Genomic DNA, 19,503 nt, shown 5'->3' on the forward strand with positions numbered 1-19,503 from the left:
AAACATGCTTGTAATCCAAAGCACTCTTATATCAAAGCAAATTTCCCCATAAGAAATAATGGAAACTCAGAGGATTCGTTCCACAAGTCCTTCGGTTTATAGTCTATATACAAAGATTATAGCAATGTGATAGGTTGTGTAACCATAAAATGTCCATCCATAATATGCAGCCTTCCCAAGGGGATTAGAAGCAAAATCTAGCACAGCTACAGAATATAAGAGAGATGAGAGGAGCCTCTAAGTGTAGCAATATGATTACATTTAATGAAGGTTCAACATTTAGCAACTCACATGGTTGATGATTAAAACAGGCACATCTAAGTATGCAGGCATCCGGGGTAAAGCTGTCCACATAGACCATCTTCTGAACCACCGACACTCACCACTGTCAGTCTGCAATCGTGACCGGGAAGAATAGCCTGCAGTAGAGTGATCTGAAAGTGAGGCTTTGAATCACTCGTGGAGTGCAGCAGGGAAGGGATGATGAAGATGGCAGTGCAGAAGATGGTCTATGTGGACAGCTTTACCCTGGATGCCTGCATACTTAGATGTGCCTATTTTAATCATCAACCATGTGAGTTGCTAAATATTGAACCTTCATTAAATGTAACCATATTGCTACACTTTAGAGGCGCCTCTCCTTTTTTATACATGATGCTACTTGTATATCAAGACATCGCTTGTATATCAAGTCAAAATTTATTTAAAAAATGTGCTTGTCTTGCAAAGCGCTCTCAAACCAAGTTACTCTCAAACCACGGTTTTACTGTACTTAGTTTCAGGTGTGTGCTGTAAATATATCTTGCCATTAGATGGCGATGTAAAGCTGCTAGTCAATGGTACACAAGCAGCAGAGCCTGTCGCGTAGATCTTTTGTGATTTAATATTATCAGAAATTCCAGTTATTGTAGCACTGTGGGAAAATCCAACTTCAGTTTCTTTAGTAACAGATTGAAACGGGAACCAGGTGTAACTAGTAGGATCATTAGGTGTTTTACAGTAAAAAAATAAAATTAAAATTAAAAATGATTCAGGCTAGATTTACACACAATATGAATACACTCATATAGGGCATATATAGTTTGGGAATAACATGTACATTAAAGCGCTATACTCATATAAAACGACATGTTCAGCTAAGACTATCCAGTCCACGGGGTAGGATAGATTTTTTTTTTTTTTTTTTTTTTCACGCTCAAATGTAAAAAGTGACAGTTATAAGTATGGGATTTGGCTTGTTGGGGGTTTGAGTTTCAAGCTAGAAAAAGTTAGAGTATAGTAAAAAAAAAAAAGTGCAGGCATAATAAAAAATGACAAGTATGATGCTGTCTCTCACTAGCAGTAACACAGCAGTCTTTTTGTTGAGTCTCCTGTCAAATAGTTTTATTATCTTTTGATCTGACTGGTAGATCTAAAAAAAAAAGGAAGAAAAAAAGATGAGGTCAGCAGTGGCGCCAGCATTGTCACCCTGTTTAAATAAGTAGAAAAATAATGCATCTACTAGTCAGGTCAATAGATAATAAAATTATTTGACAGGAGACTCCACAACAAAAAGACTGCTGTTAATGCTAGTGAGAGACAGCATCATACTTGTCATTTTTTATTATGCCTACACTTTTTTTTTTTTTTACTATACTCTAACTTTTTCTAGCTTGAAACTCACACACCCAACTACCCAAATCAGAATATTGCTACCCATCAGAAAATGCAACGGAAGTGACGTTACGAACAAAATTGCTTATTGTGCATGCACTAAGGGTTCCAATATTGCTGCTATGCGTTTCAATAGGTTTCCTAATCTGACAGAACACGAAGGGCGACAGTGGGCATGTTCTTACAGCCAAGCAACTCTTCAATTGCACACTTATTTTATCACTTAACTCACCTTACATACTAATATAGACTATTTCACCTTGACTGAGTGAAATAGACTATTTCACTATATAATCAGTTTGGCGCTGAGCAGTGCAGGGTGTACCAAGATGGCCGTCGCCACCTTCTGCCTGCAGGTTTGGCGCGGTATTTATTATAATACTAATAATTATTATTAAAAATGTTCTACTGTATTTCAGTTTTATAAGGTGAGTTTACTGCTAAAATAAGTGTGAAATTGAAGACTTCCCTGGGTGAAAGAAGATGCCCGCTGCCGTCTTCATGTTCTGTAAGATTAGGAAACCCTATTGGAATGCATAGCGGCCATGTTGGAACGCAGGGCGTGTGCACATTAAGAATTTTTTTACTCAGAACGTCACTTCCATACATTTTTAGATGGGTAGTAGTAGTAGTATTCTGACAAGACATCAGGAATAGGCTCCGATTCGGCATTCAATTCAACATGTCAAATCTGCCCGATTTGAACGGGGTCTTATTGTCAAAGCTTAATTGAACAAGCTGAAGTTTGAAGCTGATTGGTTACTATGCAAAGCTTCACCAGATTCGGAGTGCTCTAGTTTTAGTAAATCTCCACCCTATAACTTCAATGTTGGTGTGCAAAAAATGAGCAAAAACTCCTCCTATTTTTCAGGTGCTTCCATAGTTTAATCTGTGGATCAAAGTGCGTAATCCTGTCCCAAAGTAGCTCCTATACAGCATTTCATGCTTGAAAACCTAAAAATAAAAAAAAAACTCGATCGCCTACCGACATTATGCTTCAGCCTGGGTTCACACTAGATGCAGTGCGAATTCAGCAACCTGTCCATGAAAACCGATTGCGGAGTGTATGTTAAAGCCGAGTTACACTCAAAAGTGGAATTTCTGCTTTAGGTAGTCCTAACCCCCTGACATGCCACATTTAGCCTGTCGTTTTTTTTTGGGGGGGGGGGGGGGGCGGGTAACTAGTTTAGATAGGTACCCGCTCCCACTCGGAGCGCCGCGGCGTCCTGAGAGGAAGTTCTCCTCTCCCCCCTCCCTGCAATCTTTTGGGACATGTCAGAGGTCCCAGAAGATTGCTGGCCAATCAAGATGCGCAGCGCAACTCGTACCCGGCTGTGAAGCCGCAAGCTGTCACAGCCGGGTGTCCACACCAGTGATGCCGGCGCCGCCGGGACAAGAGGGAGAGGATCGAGGCTTCGGGCAGCCGCATCACTGGACCGTGGGACAGGTGAGTGTGTGTGTTTATTAAAAGTCACCAACTACACTTTTTTGTAGCTGCTGACTTTTTAATAAACACAGAAAAGGCTGGAACTCCGCTTTAAGTTTAACGACGCCCTGCAGTTGCTTTGAAAAACACAGTGCGATTTGTAGAATCGCATCGGTGTTCACACTCAGGCGATCCGATTCTGTTGCAGGCAAAAAAGGGTCCTGCACTAGTTTGGAGCGATATGAGCCATACAAATCCATGGCTCAAATGGCACACCAGAGACTCGGCATGTCAATCGCCCAGCAACATGCTGCGATTCCTGTGTGAATTGCATGCGGTGTCTCGCACCGCAGCAGTGTGAACCCAGGCTAGAAATGAATGGTGACTTGAAGGTCCACTAAGGGAAACATCACCATTAGGTGAAAGTAGATCTCTTGATCACTTTTATAATGGGAGGAGGTTCTGGCATCTGTATAAATATTTATTTTACAGCCGATTTTCATTTAACCAATAACCGGCCCAGCCCATAGCTTTATCTCTTAACAAAGATCTTTTAAAGGTCCCTGTGTGTATGATGGTAACCGATTGATGTCTGATCTACCCCCAATTCTGCTGAAGTCAGATGTGTCTTGGACAAAGACATTGCCTTGTTTTACAAAACCTCTTTAAGTTTATCATTAAACTGCACCTTTTCAGATGACAAATACAGGAGCTGTCAGTATTTCTTTTGGAAGTATTCCAGAAACCTTGTGTATTTTACTCCACGGGAAACAATCCTTTCTGCTTGTAGCTGCTGCAGATAAACATTTCTAAAAGTATTTTATGTGCCAGTAGACAGAGGGACTGAGAATCTACACATAAAGAGATCAGATATGACACATTGATTGTAAATGGTGAAGGATAAGTGCTCCATAAAACATAGTGCATTTATCATTTTTTTTTCCTCATGACCTGACTTAACTTTACCCCACTTCCCCTCTCTGTTTCTGTTCCTACCTAATACCTATACCATGTTTTTTCTTTTTATGATCAAAGCGGAGTTCCGGCCAAATTATTTATTTTTTTTTTTTAGCAAAAAATACCCCTAGAATAGTCAGGGCTAGTGCATTTAAATAACGATATCGTGTAAACTGTCCCCTGTTTAGTGTAAATGCAGCATGAATTACTTACCTTGTGAAATTCTTGTACAGCGCGCAGGGCCGCTGATAGGGCAGTACAACCGGCCCTGTTGTCCTGGGCCCGGCCCCATCAGGGGCCCCAAAAGCTTTGTAGTCAGTGTCTGCCAAATAAAGAAATAGGGCTTACTAAAATACACCCTCCTCACTCTTACATGCTTTGGGGGTGTATAAACACATTTTTCTGGGGCCCATCAGATCAGCTGTGGGGTCCAGGAGGTCGTAGCATTGCAGGGACTTTTTAATCTTTTTCGGGGCGTAAGAACAAGCCCTATGCTGCAACCTGCTCTGCTAAGTTATAGTTCCGGTCAGTCAGCTGCCTGCTCTGGCGGAGTGATTTTATGTACATGTCCCGCTCTATCAGGACAGATGCAGAGACCGAGTGGAGGCTGCTGACACTGACAGGGAGAAGCGGCAGCACTAATTCCAGCTGCGGAGGCAGCATCACACAGTGAGTGACACTAGTATTCGGATACAGTCCCCAGAATCCTCACTGTGTCTTCTGAACATTAGCATTAGTATATACACACAGTACAGCAGGCTCACAGTGCATCACATGGCAGTTCATTGCTGGCTTTGCTCAATTATGGCTGTACTGAGTGTTACAGACTGCAGCCCAGTACAGCTATGATAAATTCAGCAATGAACTGCCATGTGATGTGCTGTGAGCCTGCTGTACTGTGTGTATATACTAATGCTGATGTTCAGAAGACACAGTAAGAGTATACTGTACATTTGTGTTTTGGGGGGAGGAGCTGTGTATTTTTACTGCCCCAACCACTCCTCTTTAACCCCTTAATGTCAGTGCCTCCATGCTTTTTAAGAGGTTTCTGATGCTTGGAGGTGGGGCAGTGTTCCTGACCATGATTGGCAGACACATGATCGGAAAGCTCCCAATTGTAAGTAGAGATTAGGAGCTTTCCATTAATCGCCAATAACTGTCCAGGGAGCGCACAGGGCGCAAGCTTTCCGCACAGCAATGTGTACATTCTGGTCCACCCGCCAAGAGGCTGTATTGATGTGTGCGTCCGGCGTGAAGAGGTTAAGAACGTTCCAAGCTTTCCAGTTAGGGCCGCCTGTCAGTTTTTCATGTGGACTTAATTGAAAGCACTCTTTAGGTCTACACCTAGCTCTATGTCCGTTCAGGATAGAAAAAACTATGGAAAAGGACTGCATCTTTTTCTTTTTTTTCCAGAGCAGATTTACAAATGGTCACCCATAGAGCCATCACAATTCCACCCTTGTCCATTGCATGGTGCATGCAAACACAAACTGAACAGGCGGAGTCAAGGGAGGGGCCAGGGGTGGGGCAGAGGGCGGGGCCAGGGGTGGGGCAGAGGGCAGGGCCAAGGGTGGGATCAAAGGGGGCCCCATCATGTAGGCTGTAGGGGGCCCCATGATTTCTAACAGCGGCCCTGACAGCGCGGCCATCTGAGTGTGGGCATCTGAAGCCGCAATGTCCCTCTTCCTGGATTTTGCGGTTTAAGCCAGTCCCAGAATGCTATACCCTTGTCACTTCCGGGGCAGGCGCGTCATCCCACAGCTGGTTCCGCGTCATTGCACGTGCCCGGTAGCTGTTCTCCATCCATCGGCAGAGAATGACGCGCCTGCACCGGAAGTGACAAGTGACACCGGTGCAGGCGAATTGACTCCTTGGATTTATGACTCATCTCCCAGGAGTCAATGCAAAGCAGGAAATTGCATCGGTGGCCGCGGCCGCATAAGGAGTGGTGCAGTTATTTATCACTAAAAATAAGGTAAACTAACCGAAAAAAAAATAAATATATATATATATATATATATATATATATATATATATATATATATATATATATATATATATATATATATTGTATATCTCTATCCAATTCGTTTTTAGCATGTGATAAGGTTATGTGTGATGGAAAGTTTAAAATTAGGGTGGAACTCTGCTGCATTCACTATATCTGATCTCCACATTACACAGAACATGGAAATGCAATTATTTTAGTAAATATAAACTGTCAATACCTTTTCTCATCAGCAGTATATAGCAGTCTTGTAGTTTCTAGCCGAGCACTAGAAAAAGCTTGTAGGAGGAGTTTTCATTCTCGGATTGTCCTTTTTGAGGATGCAGGACCCCTGATCCTCTGTCTGACAGTGCTGATTGGCCCTGTGCCGATCACATGCCGATCACAAGCTTTGTGGCTTCCCACTGCGCATGCGCAAACCGTGCTTCACTTTGTGAATGGTCCTGCAGCCTTCTGGGAGCTATGACGTGTCCCAGAAGGGTGAAGGTGGGGGGGGGGGGTCAAGCATCTCAACCAGGCAACTGCAGTTCTTAGGATAGATCAGGATTGGCGACCTCCCTTTTTTATTTGATAAATTTTATTTTTTAAAAACACTTTAGGATCCAGCCAAATCCAAAAAAAATGTGAACGGTTTCCAGCTTGTTTTGAAAGAGTTTTGGGTTACCAGCTACAAAGTCATTAGTAGTATCTCAGATCTCAGAGGTTTCTGCCTTTTCTACAGTTAAATGATCTGGTTTCTTGCCTTATAAGACCAAAGGGACAGACCAATTCTCAATGCTTCAACATGCTTGTTTCTTTAGCTCAAAGTTTAGTCTGCATAGGCGTGGGCATGTACTTGGCTGCTGACCATGATATGTCTAGTTTTCTCTGTTTCTTGCTTCTTTCACATTTTGGTGATGGGCTCTTTCCACTTTTTCATCTTCTCTTTGCACTGTGGTAGTTGAATAGAAAATAACCAGTGATGGTCTTGTTGATTCACATTAAGAGGGGGCAGAGATTTGGCCCTAAGAGTATCTGAAATTATACCCAAGTGGAAAAACAATGTTGATAGTGTCATTTTCTGTGTTTATGGATGTTTCATGTAAACCTGTCAAATTCTGTTTGGGGTTTTTCTTTTTTTTGCTTCTTGAAAACATTGCAAGTTTCACTTTTGAAAGCCATATCCATGGTGTATTCTGTTTCTTCTTTGGTGGTAAGCTGTCTCTGTATGACTAAACTGCAATAATAAAACAGGCTTCAGACAAATCAGAAAAAATTGTAGCTGAAAAACTGTTCAATTCTTAAAATGTAAGCTGGAAGGGTTGTATATGAGCTAATCTCTTCAACCCAATACCCAGAAATATTTTTTGAGCATGCCTGCCATACCATAACGTGGAAGAAAAGCCTAACTATCTCTTCCCCCTTTTTTTTTTATTTATTTAATACAGGTTCTTGTATAACGCTGACAATTTATGCAGTGCTTTACATTTATATTGTACATTCACATCAGTCCCTGCCCTCAAGGAGCTTACAATCTAAAATTCCGAACTCGCATTCATGCATGCTAGGGCCATGTTAGAGAGGAACCAGTTAACCTACCAGAGTGTCTTTGCAGTGTGGGAGGGAACCAGAGTACCATGCAAGCACAGGGAGAACATGCATAATCCAAGCAGGTAGTGCTGTGGTTGGGATTCGAACCAACAGTCCTAGTGCTGCAAGGAAGAAGTGCAAACCACTTAGCCACGCTATTCATAAAATTGTTCCCTTCCCCTCCCTTCCTCCTTCCTCCTACCTATCCTGTATAAAAATAAAGTCTTCATACCTACCTATTTTTAATCTGCTTCAGTTTGGTCACGTGATCCTGTAGCTTCAGCTCTGCTGTGTCAGCGAATGGCTGCTGCATGGGAGAGGAGGGAGTGCCAACAGCTGGGCTATGGGGGCCTTTGGATGCCCCCTTACAGAGAGCTGTAGGATCACATGACTAGACCAGAGTAAATTTAAAAAATATTTAAGTATATAGATCTTCTTTTTATACAGGATAGGTAGAAAAGGGGGGGGTTAATAATGATAGGAATATATTTATTATTATTATTATTATTATTATTATTATTATTATTATTATTAATAATAATAATAATAATAATAATAATAATAATAATAATAATAATAGATAAAAAAAAAAAAAAAAAAAATGGTCCGCTTTTCTTCCACTTAAAAGTGGAATTTCAGGCAAGTAGCTAAGTACATTGTGAAAAACCTATATTCATTGTTTCTCCTCCGAAAAGAGATTTGTAAGTCTGTGCAGCCATTCTTAGGATACATTCCTTCTCTGCATCAGCTCTTGGCTTACTGGTGAAGCTCGGTTTTAGTCCAGTAAGAAGGCTTTGAGAATAGAGGTTACATGGTAGGACAAATTGCTAAAGCGGAAACCATTAAGTGTTCAAAAGTTTAAAATCCATGTCCTAACAATTTTTTTTATTTTTGTGTGTTTCATTAATCTTTTTATTCATTGAGGAGACTTTCATTTGCCACATTTACAACTTTGACAAAGGATCTGACCCTTCCTTAAATTATCTAAAACTAAAAATGTTTCTCTTTCGTTCATTGACGGACACGGCTCCTGTCATTCTTGACCATTCGGTTATTCTGCCCCCCTCCCCACAGGAGTAGAACACTAGGCAGAAAAAACTTCGTGCTACACCCATGGGCAGTCCCAGGGGGTATACTTCCTCTTCCTGCTATAGTCACTCAATTTTTTTTTTCTCTGCCTAATCAGGAGTAGGGCCTAGTTTTTTGCTGTGATGTTGGATCCTGGCAAAATTTTTTAGATAGAAAATGGCAGACTGGGCGACACAGGATAATCTAGATCCAGTGGTCACCCCAGTCTGGCCAGCGAGCGTGCGCAGGCCTCAGCTCTGCGCTAGGTCGGCAGTGATATAGCCGCACTGGACGGGGGCTGGCCCTGTGAGTTAAACGTCTCGCGAGGTCGCATACGACCTGGCCTTGGCCTGAGTTGCAGCGGCCCTCCTGGCCGACAGCCCCCCCCCCCCATTTTGATGGAGAGGAGGATCTGTCTGGAGCGGTACCCAAAACCAGGTGGGCATGGTACCACCACCCCCCCTCTCCACATACGCTGGAGATGTATTTTTTTGGGGTGGTCTGGCCACTTTCCTGGGGCGGTGGCAGGACGCTAGCTGGCTATGTGTGCCGCTGGCGTCCGGACGATTGATTGTGCGGGGGGGGTGTACCTGGTGGGGGCTCCGACCAGGGCCCCCCCTGCCCTGCCTGGATCTGTCCTGAGGCCTGGTCCCTGTATGCCTCGTAGTGCCGCCATGTTGTTGTAGCCTATGTATTCCTGTACACTGCGGCCATTTTTGTGTAGTCTGGCGGCCATTTTCTTGTGGTTTGCCATTGCATATAGCAGGGCCATGATTTCGGCAGTGGGAGCCCCTCCTTATCCCCTGATGCTGACTCCTGGATCATTTAACTTCCTGATCGCCGCACGTGTAGTGCAGATTCTCCAAGTGTTTCCTTTCCCTGCCTAGTTTGACTGAATTGATCCTGAAGAGTAGGGACGACCAAAGCGTCCCCATGGCGTTCAGAAGTGCTTTACTAGGCATTACCCCTATGAGAAGTCCTTTTTTATTAAGAAGTGGACTGTGCCACTGATGGTGGACTCTCCTGTTTCCAGGTTAAACAAGGCAACCATAATTCTGGTTGAACAGTCCCCGGCCTTTAAGGACCCAGCTGACCAGAAGGCGGAGGCTGTGGCCCACACTATGTACACCTTAGCTAGTTCGGCAGTAAGGCTGGTATTTACCATTACCCTGGTGTTGCAAACTCTAAACGAGTGGGCTAAGCTCTTCCACTGTGACCTGGAGGCAGAACCGCTCCCCCCTGCCTTTGCTGAGCTGGCGGATCAGCTAGTCCAGGGGCTGCAGTTTCTTTGATGCCTCTTTGGGATGCGGCTCCTCTGATTGCTCGCCTCTCTGTTATGGCGGTGGTTCTTCAGGGTTTCTTTTGGCTCAAATGCTGGTCTACGGACCAGATTTCTAAAAAGGCCTTGACTGATCTTTCCTTTTTGAAGGAGATCGCCTGTTTGGAGCTTCCCTGAATGACATCATTAAAAGTCTCACAGGGGGGGAAGAGTACTTCTGCAGGCTACTAAGCAAGGAACCTTGTAGTAGACGTGGACCTTCCTTGTTGGCTCATAAGAAGTTTTTTTTTTTTTTTTTTTTCGTCTGACAAGGGCTCAAAGCCTTTCAGGGCTTCCTCTGGCAGATCGAAACGAACCTGGTCTGTCAAGTTGAGAGCGGGCTTCTCCAAACCCAGGGACAAGGCTCCTTCTGCATGAAGGTGCGCCCTCCACACTGGTTTCCGGACCCATGGACTTCCCTGGTATAAGATAAGTGGGTCCACAAAGTCATTTGGTTCGGCTACAAGATCGAGTTTCGCTCTTTCCCCCCCCCCCCCCCCCCGGCAAGGTTTTTTTTTTTTTCCAACCTGTGCCTGTCCCCAGACCGGTTACAGGGTCTGTTTGGGGCAGTACAAGATCTGTTTCTTCAAGGGGTGATTGTCCCAGTTCCGATTTCGGAACGTTTGTAGGGTTTTTACTTAAAACTGTTCAGTCCCCAGGAAGGAAGGCAAAGCACATCCAATCCTGGACCTCAAGGCGCTAAACTGCTTTTTGCGGCTACAGAAGTTCAGAATGGAGTCCATTCAAATGGTGGTGGCATCCCTGCATCAGGGGGATTTCCTTGCCACTATAGATATCAAGGATGCCTATCTTCACATTCCAATATGTGCCAGTCACCAGCCTTTTCTTCACTTTGCTGTGGGAGAGGAGCATTATCAGCTTGTGGTGTTACCCTTTGGTCTCTCCTTCGCTCCTCAGGTCTTTACAAAAATGTTGGCTCCGGTGCTAGCCTGGCTAAGCCAACAGGGGATCGCGGTACTGGGTTACTTGGACGATCTTCTGCGAGCGGAATCTCCTGCTCTGGTGGAGAACCTGGAGATCTCAATACGAACTCTGTGAGAGTTTGGCTGTATTCTGAATTTTTAGAAGTCTGCCCTGATTCCATCCACAAAGGTCGACTATTTGGGCCTGACTGTAGACTCAGCTGTAGCCAGAGTGCTCCTTCCTCTGGACAAACTCCAGAAATTGCAGACTGCAATTCGCCTCCTGCTGTCCAACAAATAGTCATCCCTCAGGACTTGCATGCAGGTGCTGGACCCAATGATATCTACCTTCGCGGTTCCATTTGCACAGTTGCATATGAGGTCCCTGCAAAGGGAGATCCTGACCAAGCAGGACAAGACTCCGCAGTCTCTGGACAATCAGATCCGGCTGAGTTGGGGAACGAAGGAGTCCCTGATATGGTGGCTTCGCTCTCCGGTGCTTCGGCTGGGAAAATCCTTCCTACCCTTGTAATGGACAGTGATCACCACAGATGCCAGCCTGTCTGGCGGGGGAGGCGTCCTTGGCAAGCATTCTGCACAGGGGCACTGGACTCTGGAAGAGTCCAGACTACTGATAAGTGTCTTGGAACTCTGAGTGATCCGACTGTGTCTGGATCATTCTATGTATTGTCTTCAGGGATGCCCAGTGCGCATTCAATCGGACAATGCCATGGCAATCACCAAGGGGGCACAAGAAGTGCCCTAGCTGCTCTGGAGGTAGCCGGCATTCTATGGAGGGTAGAACCCCTCTCTGCCGTACACATTCCCGGGGTGGAGAAATGGCAGGTGGATTACCGCAGTCGATAGGTTTTGGACCAAGGGGATTGGTTCCTTCACCCTGAGGTTATTCAGCAGTTGTCTCCAGTGGGGCACCCCTGAGGTGGATCTGTTGGCATCTCGGCTCAACAGTTGCAAAGGTTTTTGGCTCGGTCAAGGGATCCATTGGCGAATGCCACCGGCGCGTTGGTGGCCCTGTGGGGTAAGTATCGTCTGATCTAAGATTTCCCTCCTCGCAAGCTTCTACCCAGACTCCTACGCAGGATCGAGACAGAAGGGATAGCGGTCATCTTAGTGGCTCCAGACTGGCCTCGCCAAGCTTGGTATGCAGATCTAGTGCAGCTGGTCGGTGACGTTACTTGGAAGCTTCCTCTCAGGATCTGCTGTCCCAAGGACCGATCTTCCATCCTACTTTACAGTTGCTGGCTTTGACGACTTGGCTGTTGAACACCAGGTGTTAAAGGATAGAGGTTTGTTTGAGTTGGTGATTCCTACATTGTTAAAAGCTAAGAAATCTACTTCTAGAAAGATCTACCATCGTACATTGCGTGGTGTGAGTCTCTTGGGGTTCATCCTTGCTCTTTCTCGGTGGTATCAACCTTGGCGGTCTTTTTCCAACAACCTTTGGCTACACACTCCCTGGTGCCTACTTTTCTTCAGGGTGTCCGACATTTTGCTTCTTCCAGTGCGGGCTCAGTTGCCGCCTTGGGATCTTAATTTGGTGCTTTTAGCTCTACAGAAGCCTTCCTTTGAAAATATTTGGGAGATTCACCTGCTTACGCTGTCCCAGAAGGTGGCCGTTTTGATGGCCATCACCTCTGCGTGCCAGGTGTCGGAACTAGCAGTGTTATTCTATCATCCACCATATCTCGTTATTCACAAGGATAAGGTGGTGCTTCGCCCCTGTCCGTCATTCCTTCCTAAGGTGGTCTCTGACTTTCATTTGAAAGAAGACATTTGTGTTGCCTTCCCTGTGTTCCAAGCCTAAACATCCAAAGGAAATTACCTTGCAAGCCTTGGATGTTGTGTGGGCTGTTAGGGTGTACCTGGCAAGCTACTAAGTCTTTCAGGAAGTCACTCTTTATTTGTGCTTACGGATGGACCTCGCAAAGGGTTGTCCGCTTCCTCTGCAATCATTTCAAAATGGATCAGACAGACGGTGGTTCAGGCCTATTCCATCAGGGATCAGGCTCCTCCTTTTACCCTGTCAAGGCGCACTCTGCTAGGGAGCTTGGTGCCTCCTGGGCTTTCTGTCATCAGCCATCAGTGACCCAGGTTTGCAAAGCGGCCGGTCGTCGGTGCACTTTTAGAAAGTTTTATAAAGTGAATGTGTTGGCCTCTGCGGATGCTTCCTTTTTTGGACGTAAGGTTGTGCAGACTGCTGTTTAGAGGACTTGATCCTTTTGGAGGGTGTGTTTGTTTTTTTCAGGTGGCCTCCAGTTGTTTTGGTTGAGCTACTTGTTGCCTGGTTGGCTACTGTTCACCTTCGGTTTGAGGATGCCCCACTGATGCTCCATAGGGTTTGGGTCTATAGACATGCTTGGCCAGTCCATCACCTTTACCCTCAGCTTCTTTAGGAAGGCAGTGGTCATATTGGAGGTGTGTTTGGGGTTGTTATCATGCTGTGGACCAGTCTCCAAAGGGAGGGGATCATGCTCTGCTTCAGTATATCACAGTACATGTTGGCATTCATGGTTCCCTCAATGAACTGTAGCTCCCCAGTGCTGGCAGCACTTTTGCAGCCCCAGACCATGGCACACCCACCACCATGCATGAATGTAGGCAAGACACACTTGTCTTTGTACTCCTCACCTGTTTGCCACCACACAAGCTTGACACCGTCTGAACCAAATAATTTTATCTTGGTCTCATCAGACCACAGGACATGGTTCCAGTAAGCCATGTCCTTAGTCAGCTTGTCTTCAGCAAACTGTTTGCAGGCTTTCTTCTGCATCATCTTTAGAAGAGGTTTCCTTCTGGGACGACAGCTATGCAGACCAATTTGATGCAGTGTGCGGCTGACCCCCCCAACCCTTTCAACCTCTGTAGCAATGCTGGCAGCACTCATACATCCATATCCCAAAGACAACCTCTGGATATAACACAGAGCATGTGCACTCCACTTTCTTGGTCGACCATGGTGAGGCCTGTTCTTTGCCATGAGGTGTTATGTTGAACTTTCAGTGACCAGTATGAAAGAGTGAGAGCAATAACACCAAATTTAACACACCTGCTTCCTATTCACACCGGAGACCTTGGAACACTAACGAGTCACATGACACCAGGGAGGAAAAATGGCTAACTGGGCCCAATATGGACATTTTCACTTAGGGGTGTACACACGTTTGTTGCCAGCGGTTTAGACATTAATGGCTGTGTGTTGAATTATTTTGAGGGGACAGCAAATTTACACTTTTATCCAAGCTGTACACTCACTACTTTACCAAAGTGCCATTTCTTCAGTGTTGTCCCATGAAAAGATATAATAAAATATATCTTTTTAATTTAACAGTACTAGAGGATTTTCAGATGAAATGGAATCAGTATACAGAGGTTTACTTCTGAGTCCCGGTTCACACTTATGCGATGCGGGAACCTTGCGAATCTACTTCGGGTTCCCGCATTGCATTCCCAGCGCAGGCAGTTCACATTGCCATATGCGAATCACTGGGGGTGTCAATTCAAAGTTAACGACACCCCCAGATCAGTTCACATATTGCAGTGCTAACTGACATTCGGACATGAATCGGATCGCGTAAGTGTGAACCGCCATGCGATCTTATTTGAAGTGGTCATGGTGGTAGGAGTCAGAAACACTGCACGTGCTGGGATATTTACAGTTATGTGCTGGGGGCTAGTTGCACCCCTAGCACATATGACTTGGGCAGCCAGAAAATGTAATGTCCTTATTTATACATGTATGAATAAGGCCATGACATATTATGACAAAACACAACTAGTTATTAAAAAACATATTGCAACAATTTACACACGCTAATGCACATGCCTTTTCTACTTATTTTGCAGACTGATGGCGGTTACTGCTGGCTAGTAATGCTGGCGGGTAATGCTGGTCATGCTGGTACTGCAGGGGTCCAGTCCTGGGAAAAAGTGTGGGAACTCACCAAAGATCCCCCCCCTGGCAAAAAAAGTACCTAAAATGCCTGTATTCTGTGCTATACAGTGCAAAAATCAATATCAATAAACATGTAGATAGTGCTATTAGCAATGTGTTTAATTGAAACAAAATGCAAAAGCCATATTTCTCTTACGTCCTCCGACAGTCGCCGCCATCTTCATATTCGTCACAATGGGGTATTAGACTTTGCTAGCTACTCCTACGGAGCAAAGTCTAATACCCCATTGTGACGAATATGAAGATGGCGGCGACTGTCGGAGGACTCAGAGAAAGGAATTTTACAGGTAAGATTTTACAAAAATTCCGTTTTCTCCATTTACACAAAGGTCAGGTTAATATAACCCAGCCAGCAAAGAGTTCCTCCTTACATCAAAGTCTGCAGGATTCCCCCTTACAGTGCAAGGGAACTCTAACCTAAAGGGCAATTCTGCAGATAATGCTCTAAAGGGGAATGATATGGGGGGGGGGGGGGTTCTGGTGACTTATATCAGAGTCCACTGCGTTCACTTTTGTATCAGAGTTCCCACTTCAGGGTCTGCGGAGTTCCCCCTTGCACTGTAAGGGGGGAATCCTGCAGACTGTTGTAAAGGGGAATGCTGGGAACTCTGATGTAGGGGGGACTCTGGTGATCAGAGAGCACCTCCCGCAGATGAATGCACTAAGGAAGGGGGGGGGGGTCCTGAAATAAGGGGGAACCTTTATAGGTGGTGCAGTTTTTTAAAGGATTAAATTAGAAGGTGAGGAGGTATCATAATGCTTCCTTGCCATCTGGCAAACACCCTATGAAAAATGATCTAACGTGGTTCTCTCTTTAGGGGGCAACACTAGTGTACCCTAATTTACAGCAATGCCCCTCACATGTGTGACTCCAAATGTGCTTGGTATTAGTCCCAGCTCACATGTATGCAATGACATACACAAACGCACAGTATCCCACAGAAGTGAGAACACCTCAGGGGTGTGTAGACTTTATATATCTAGTGTATGTGTGTGTGTGTGTGTGTGTGTATATAATATATAGTTTTGAATTATGTTTTTTACTTAAGCTTAAAATTTAAAGAGCATTTCTCTAATGCTTAGGGCAGGCTCACCTGCTATGCAGCAGTGATTGATTTTGGATTATAGGAGGGGATTTTGTTTGGTTTTTTTTTTTTTTTTTTTTAGTCCCTTGATATGGAAAAGTGTGGTAGGCAGTGGCGTAGCGTGGGGGGTGCTGGGGGGGCCAACCGCACCGGGCGCAAAATCTGGGGGGGCGCAGTGTCATGCTACCATTTAGGAGCCTGCTCAGCCATCCTGAACAAGCCCCTGCATGGACTGCAGGACTCGGGAGGCAGGAGGCTGATATTGAAGCCAGTACAGCTCCGGATGGAGGGCGGGACTTCAAGTTAACTCGCAGGTGATTGGTTGCTAGCAACCAATCACAAGCTGATTACCTGGAAAAGTTTTGCAGATCCCGTCCTTCCAGAGCTGTCCTGCTTCTGATGTCAGCTTCATGCTTGCTGCCATCCATGCGGAGCTGTCCACTCCACTGCTGTCTCCTCTGTGAGTAATGTGCATTGTGGAGGAAGCTGCGGGTGCTGTGAAGGTGGAACTGAGGACAGGAATCTTAAGATGGGGATGGGGGGAGGGCTGAGGACAAGCATCTTAAAATGGGGGATGGGGGGGGCCTGAGGACAGGAATCTGAAAATGGGGGATGGGGGGGCCTGAGGACAGGAATCTGAAGATGAGGTAAAGCTGAGGACAGGAATGTAAGGGGGTTGTGGGGGTCAGGAATGTAAAGGGGTAGTTGGGGTCAGGAATGTAGAGGGGTTGTGGGGGTCAGGAATGTAAAGGGGTTGTGGGGGTCAGGAATGTAAAGGGGTTGTGGGGGTCAGGAATGTAAAGGGGTTGTGGGGGTCAGGAATGTAAAGGGGTTGTGGGGGAACAGGAATGTAAAGGGGTAGTGGGGGAACAGGAATGTAAAGGGGTAGTGGGGGTCAGGAATGTAAAGGGGTTGTGGGGGAACAGGAATGTAAAGGGGTAGTGGGGGTCAGGAATGTAAAGAGGTAGTGGGGGACAGGAATGTAAAGGGGTAGTGAGGGACAGGAATGTAAAGGAGTAGTGGGGGACAGGAATGTAAAGTGGTAGTGGGGGGTCAGGAATGTAAAGGCGTAGTGGGGGACAGGAATGTAAAGGGGTACTGGGGATGAGGACAGGAATGTAAAGGGGTGGGGTGGGGCAGGTGAGGACAGGAATGTAAAGGCGGAAGGGAGGTGATATAAAGGGGGCTAAGGACGGGAATGCAGAGGGGGGTGAGGACAGAAATGTGAAGGAGGAGGGCATGATATAAAGGAGCATAAGGAAAGGAATGTAAAGGTGGGGGGGTGATGACAAGGATGTGAGGGGGGGGTTGTGATGTGCAGGGGGCTGAGAACACTGAAGTAATGACAGGATTGTGATGTGAAGGATATGAGGCTAGCTTTATAACATTGCTACCTGTGTTCTGCTGCATGTAGGCAGCCCATTCATTTCATTTTGTGTAATTGTCAGTATAGTAATCAGGTAGGTTAGTGTAGGAATCAGGTAGGTCTCTGTAGTGGTCAGTGTAATTGTCAGGTAGGTCTGTGTAGTGGTCAGGTAGGTCAGTGTAGGTGTCAGTATTGAATTTTGGTAGGTCAGTGTAGTGATCAGGTTGGTTAGTGCAGGAATAAGGTAGGTCTCTGTAGTGGTCAGGTAGGTGTCAGTGTAGGAATAAGGTAGGTCTCTGTAGAGGTCAGTGTAGGTGTCAGTGTAGAGGTCTGTGTAGGGGGCGCAAATTACTTACCTTGCCCCGGGCGCTGACAACCCACGCTACGCCACTGGTGGTAGGTGAATCCTATTGGAGCGTTTTTTTCTTTTTTATAATACCAGTAAAGATTGAACGAAGGATGCATGCTGCATTTTCCTTGACTTTTGAAATTGCAAAAGGTAATCACGTCATTGGGGAACATTTATTAATAAAATTGTGTCTCAAATCAGCAGTTCCAGTGTGCATTTTGCCTGCAGATTTGGTTGCAATTAATCTTTCCCTCTGTTTTGTGACCAAAGTGACAGTTGTAGTTTTTGCGTGATTTTTCATCCAAATAACGACTGTCTATTTTATCCTAAAATAAATCCTTTATCCTACATTTTTCTTTGTTTTTAAATTCAAAGAAGCTGCAAATTAACAACCACAAACAAAAAAATAACAAGTTTTCATAAATGTTCCCCATTGAGTTCAAAACTGGTGAAATACTGATCTACTTCCTGCTTAATTTTTTTTTTTTTCCTACTTGAAATATAGGACCTGGCTTAAAAATGTCCTAATTCAATGAATCTTTGTTCACCCTAGCAACCTATCAAATTCTTACTTTCAGTTTTAACCAGAACCTGCAGACATCTGGAAGAGACCTTTTTTCTAGAGGCAACATGTTCAGTTCTCTTCCAAAGAACAGACCTTTTAAAAGACGTAGCCCTCTGCCTAACAATAATTTATTACCTCTGTATCTTTTTCCTTTGGAAGTCTGTCGTATGCAATAACCTATTGTGGTTTTGTATTTTCAGTGGATGTACATAATCCCTGTTGTTCTATTTTTGATGATGTCTGGAGCGTCAGATGCTGGCAACCAAGGAGGAAACGGAGGAGGAGGCAACGGTGGTGGACGATGATTGGCTGTACCGGAATCCAAATCCTCCCTCTTAGACTGAACATAGGACGATAACAACTGCCACACAGCACTGGTTACTTCCTGCAATGCTGCAAATGCATGTGGACTGAATGATGATGCTTGTCTTGTAGTTCAGGATAACCTTCTATTTTGGTTCTTCTTTTTTTTTTTTTTTTTTCTTTTCACCCCTGTGAACAACTTAGATCAAAATGCAAATGTACCATAGAACCAATTTTATTTTAATTTATTATCTTGTAAAGGTGTAAGAGCATTGAAAAATGAAGATTGTGATTGTTGGATAAACAAGTGTCCATTTTATTTAAAGCAACCCTGTCATTATATAGTTTTCAAAAGTAGACATACCTGTAAAAGAACAGTGCCCATTTTCTTTCCTCCTGACTGCTGAATAATGAGAGCTTGTCCCTGGAAGACTACTAGGCAACTTACATTTTAGCAGTGTTGATCTCTTTGGTCCCGTGCAGCTATAGCCGATTCCTTCTGCTGACCTCCACATCAGCACTGTCTCCTGTACTGACATGGAGATGAGCCAGAGGAACCAGAAAGAGCTGCAGGGAATCATGAACCATCAGCCCTCCCCAGAAGTGTTGATTTCTCAGCAAACTTTGTGGAACAGTTTCTTAGGATCTGGGCAATGTTCAGTATTACAAGCAGCAAGAAAGAGAAGTATAAACACAATCCTTTAACGAGTAGGTCTTTGTATAGCAATGATGTAACTTTTTTTTTTTTTTTTTTTTGGTTATTAATTAAGTTAAAGCAGCTCCATTCACACTTGTATGAATCCAAAGTCGAGCGACTTGGACACAATTTTGGATGGGTGCGACTTTGGTTTTGACCAATGATAATGGACAAATTTTGCACAACTGTCCCATGTAAAACATTCCGGTACAACGTTCATGCACCTTTTAAGGGTTAAGGGTT

The 19,503-nt window shown here is 44.8% G+C and overlaps 1 protein-coding gene across 2 annotated transcripts in view; it reads left to right on the top strand.

Annotated features, from left to right (window-relative positions):
• Window positions 1-18,701, top strand: part of EMC10 (ER membrane protein complex subunit 10) — a 31,746-nt gene extending 13,045 nt beyond the window's left edge. Inside the window, exon 7 of one of the 2 annotated variants that reach the window (XM_082274473.1) lies at window positions 18,461-18,701. In XM_082274473.1, coding sequence (XP_082130599.1) covers window positions 18,461-18,565 — 105 coding nt within the window. In that variant the 3' untranslated portion in view covers window positions 18,566-18,701. The remainder of the gene's footprint in view (window positions 1-18,460) is intronic. The other variant, XM_082274474.1, reaches the window with a different exon arrangement.
• Window positions 18,702-19,503: the final 802 nt, after the last annotated feature.

The sequence above is a fragment of the Pelophylax lessonae genome (assembly GCF_965119305.1).
Source record: "Pelophylax lessonae genome assembly, chromosome: 12".
Classification (NCBI taxonomy): domain Eukaryota; kingdom Metazoa; phylum Chordata; class Amphibia; order Anura; family Ranidae; genus Pelophylax; species Pelophylax lessonae.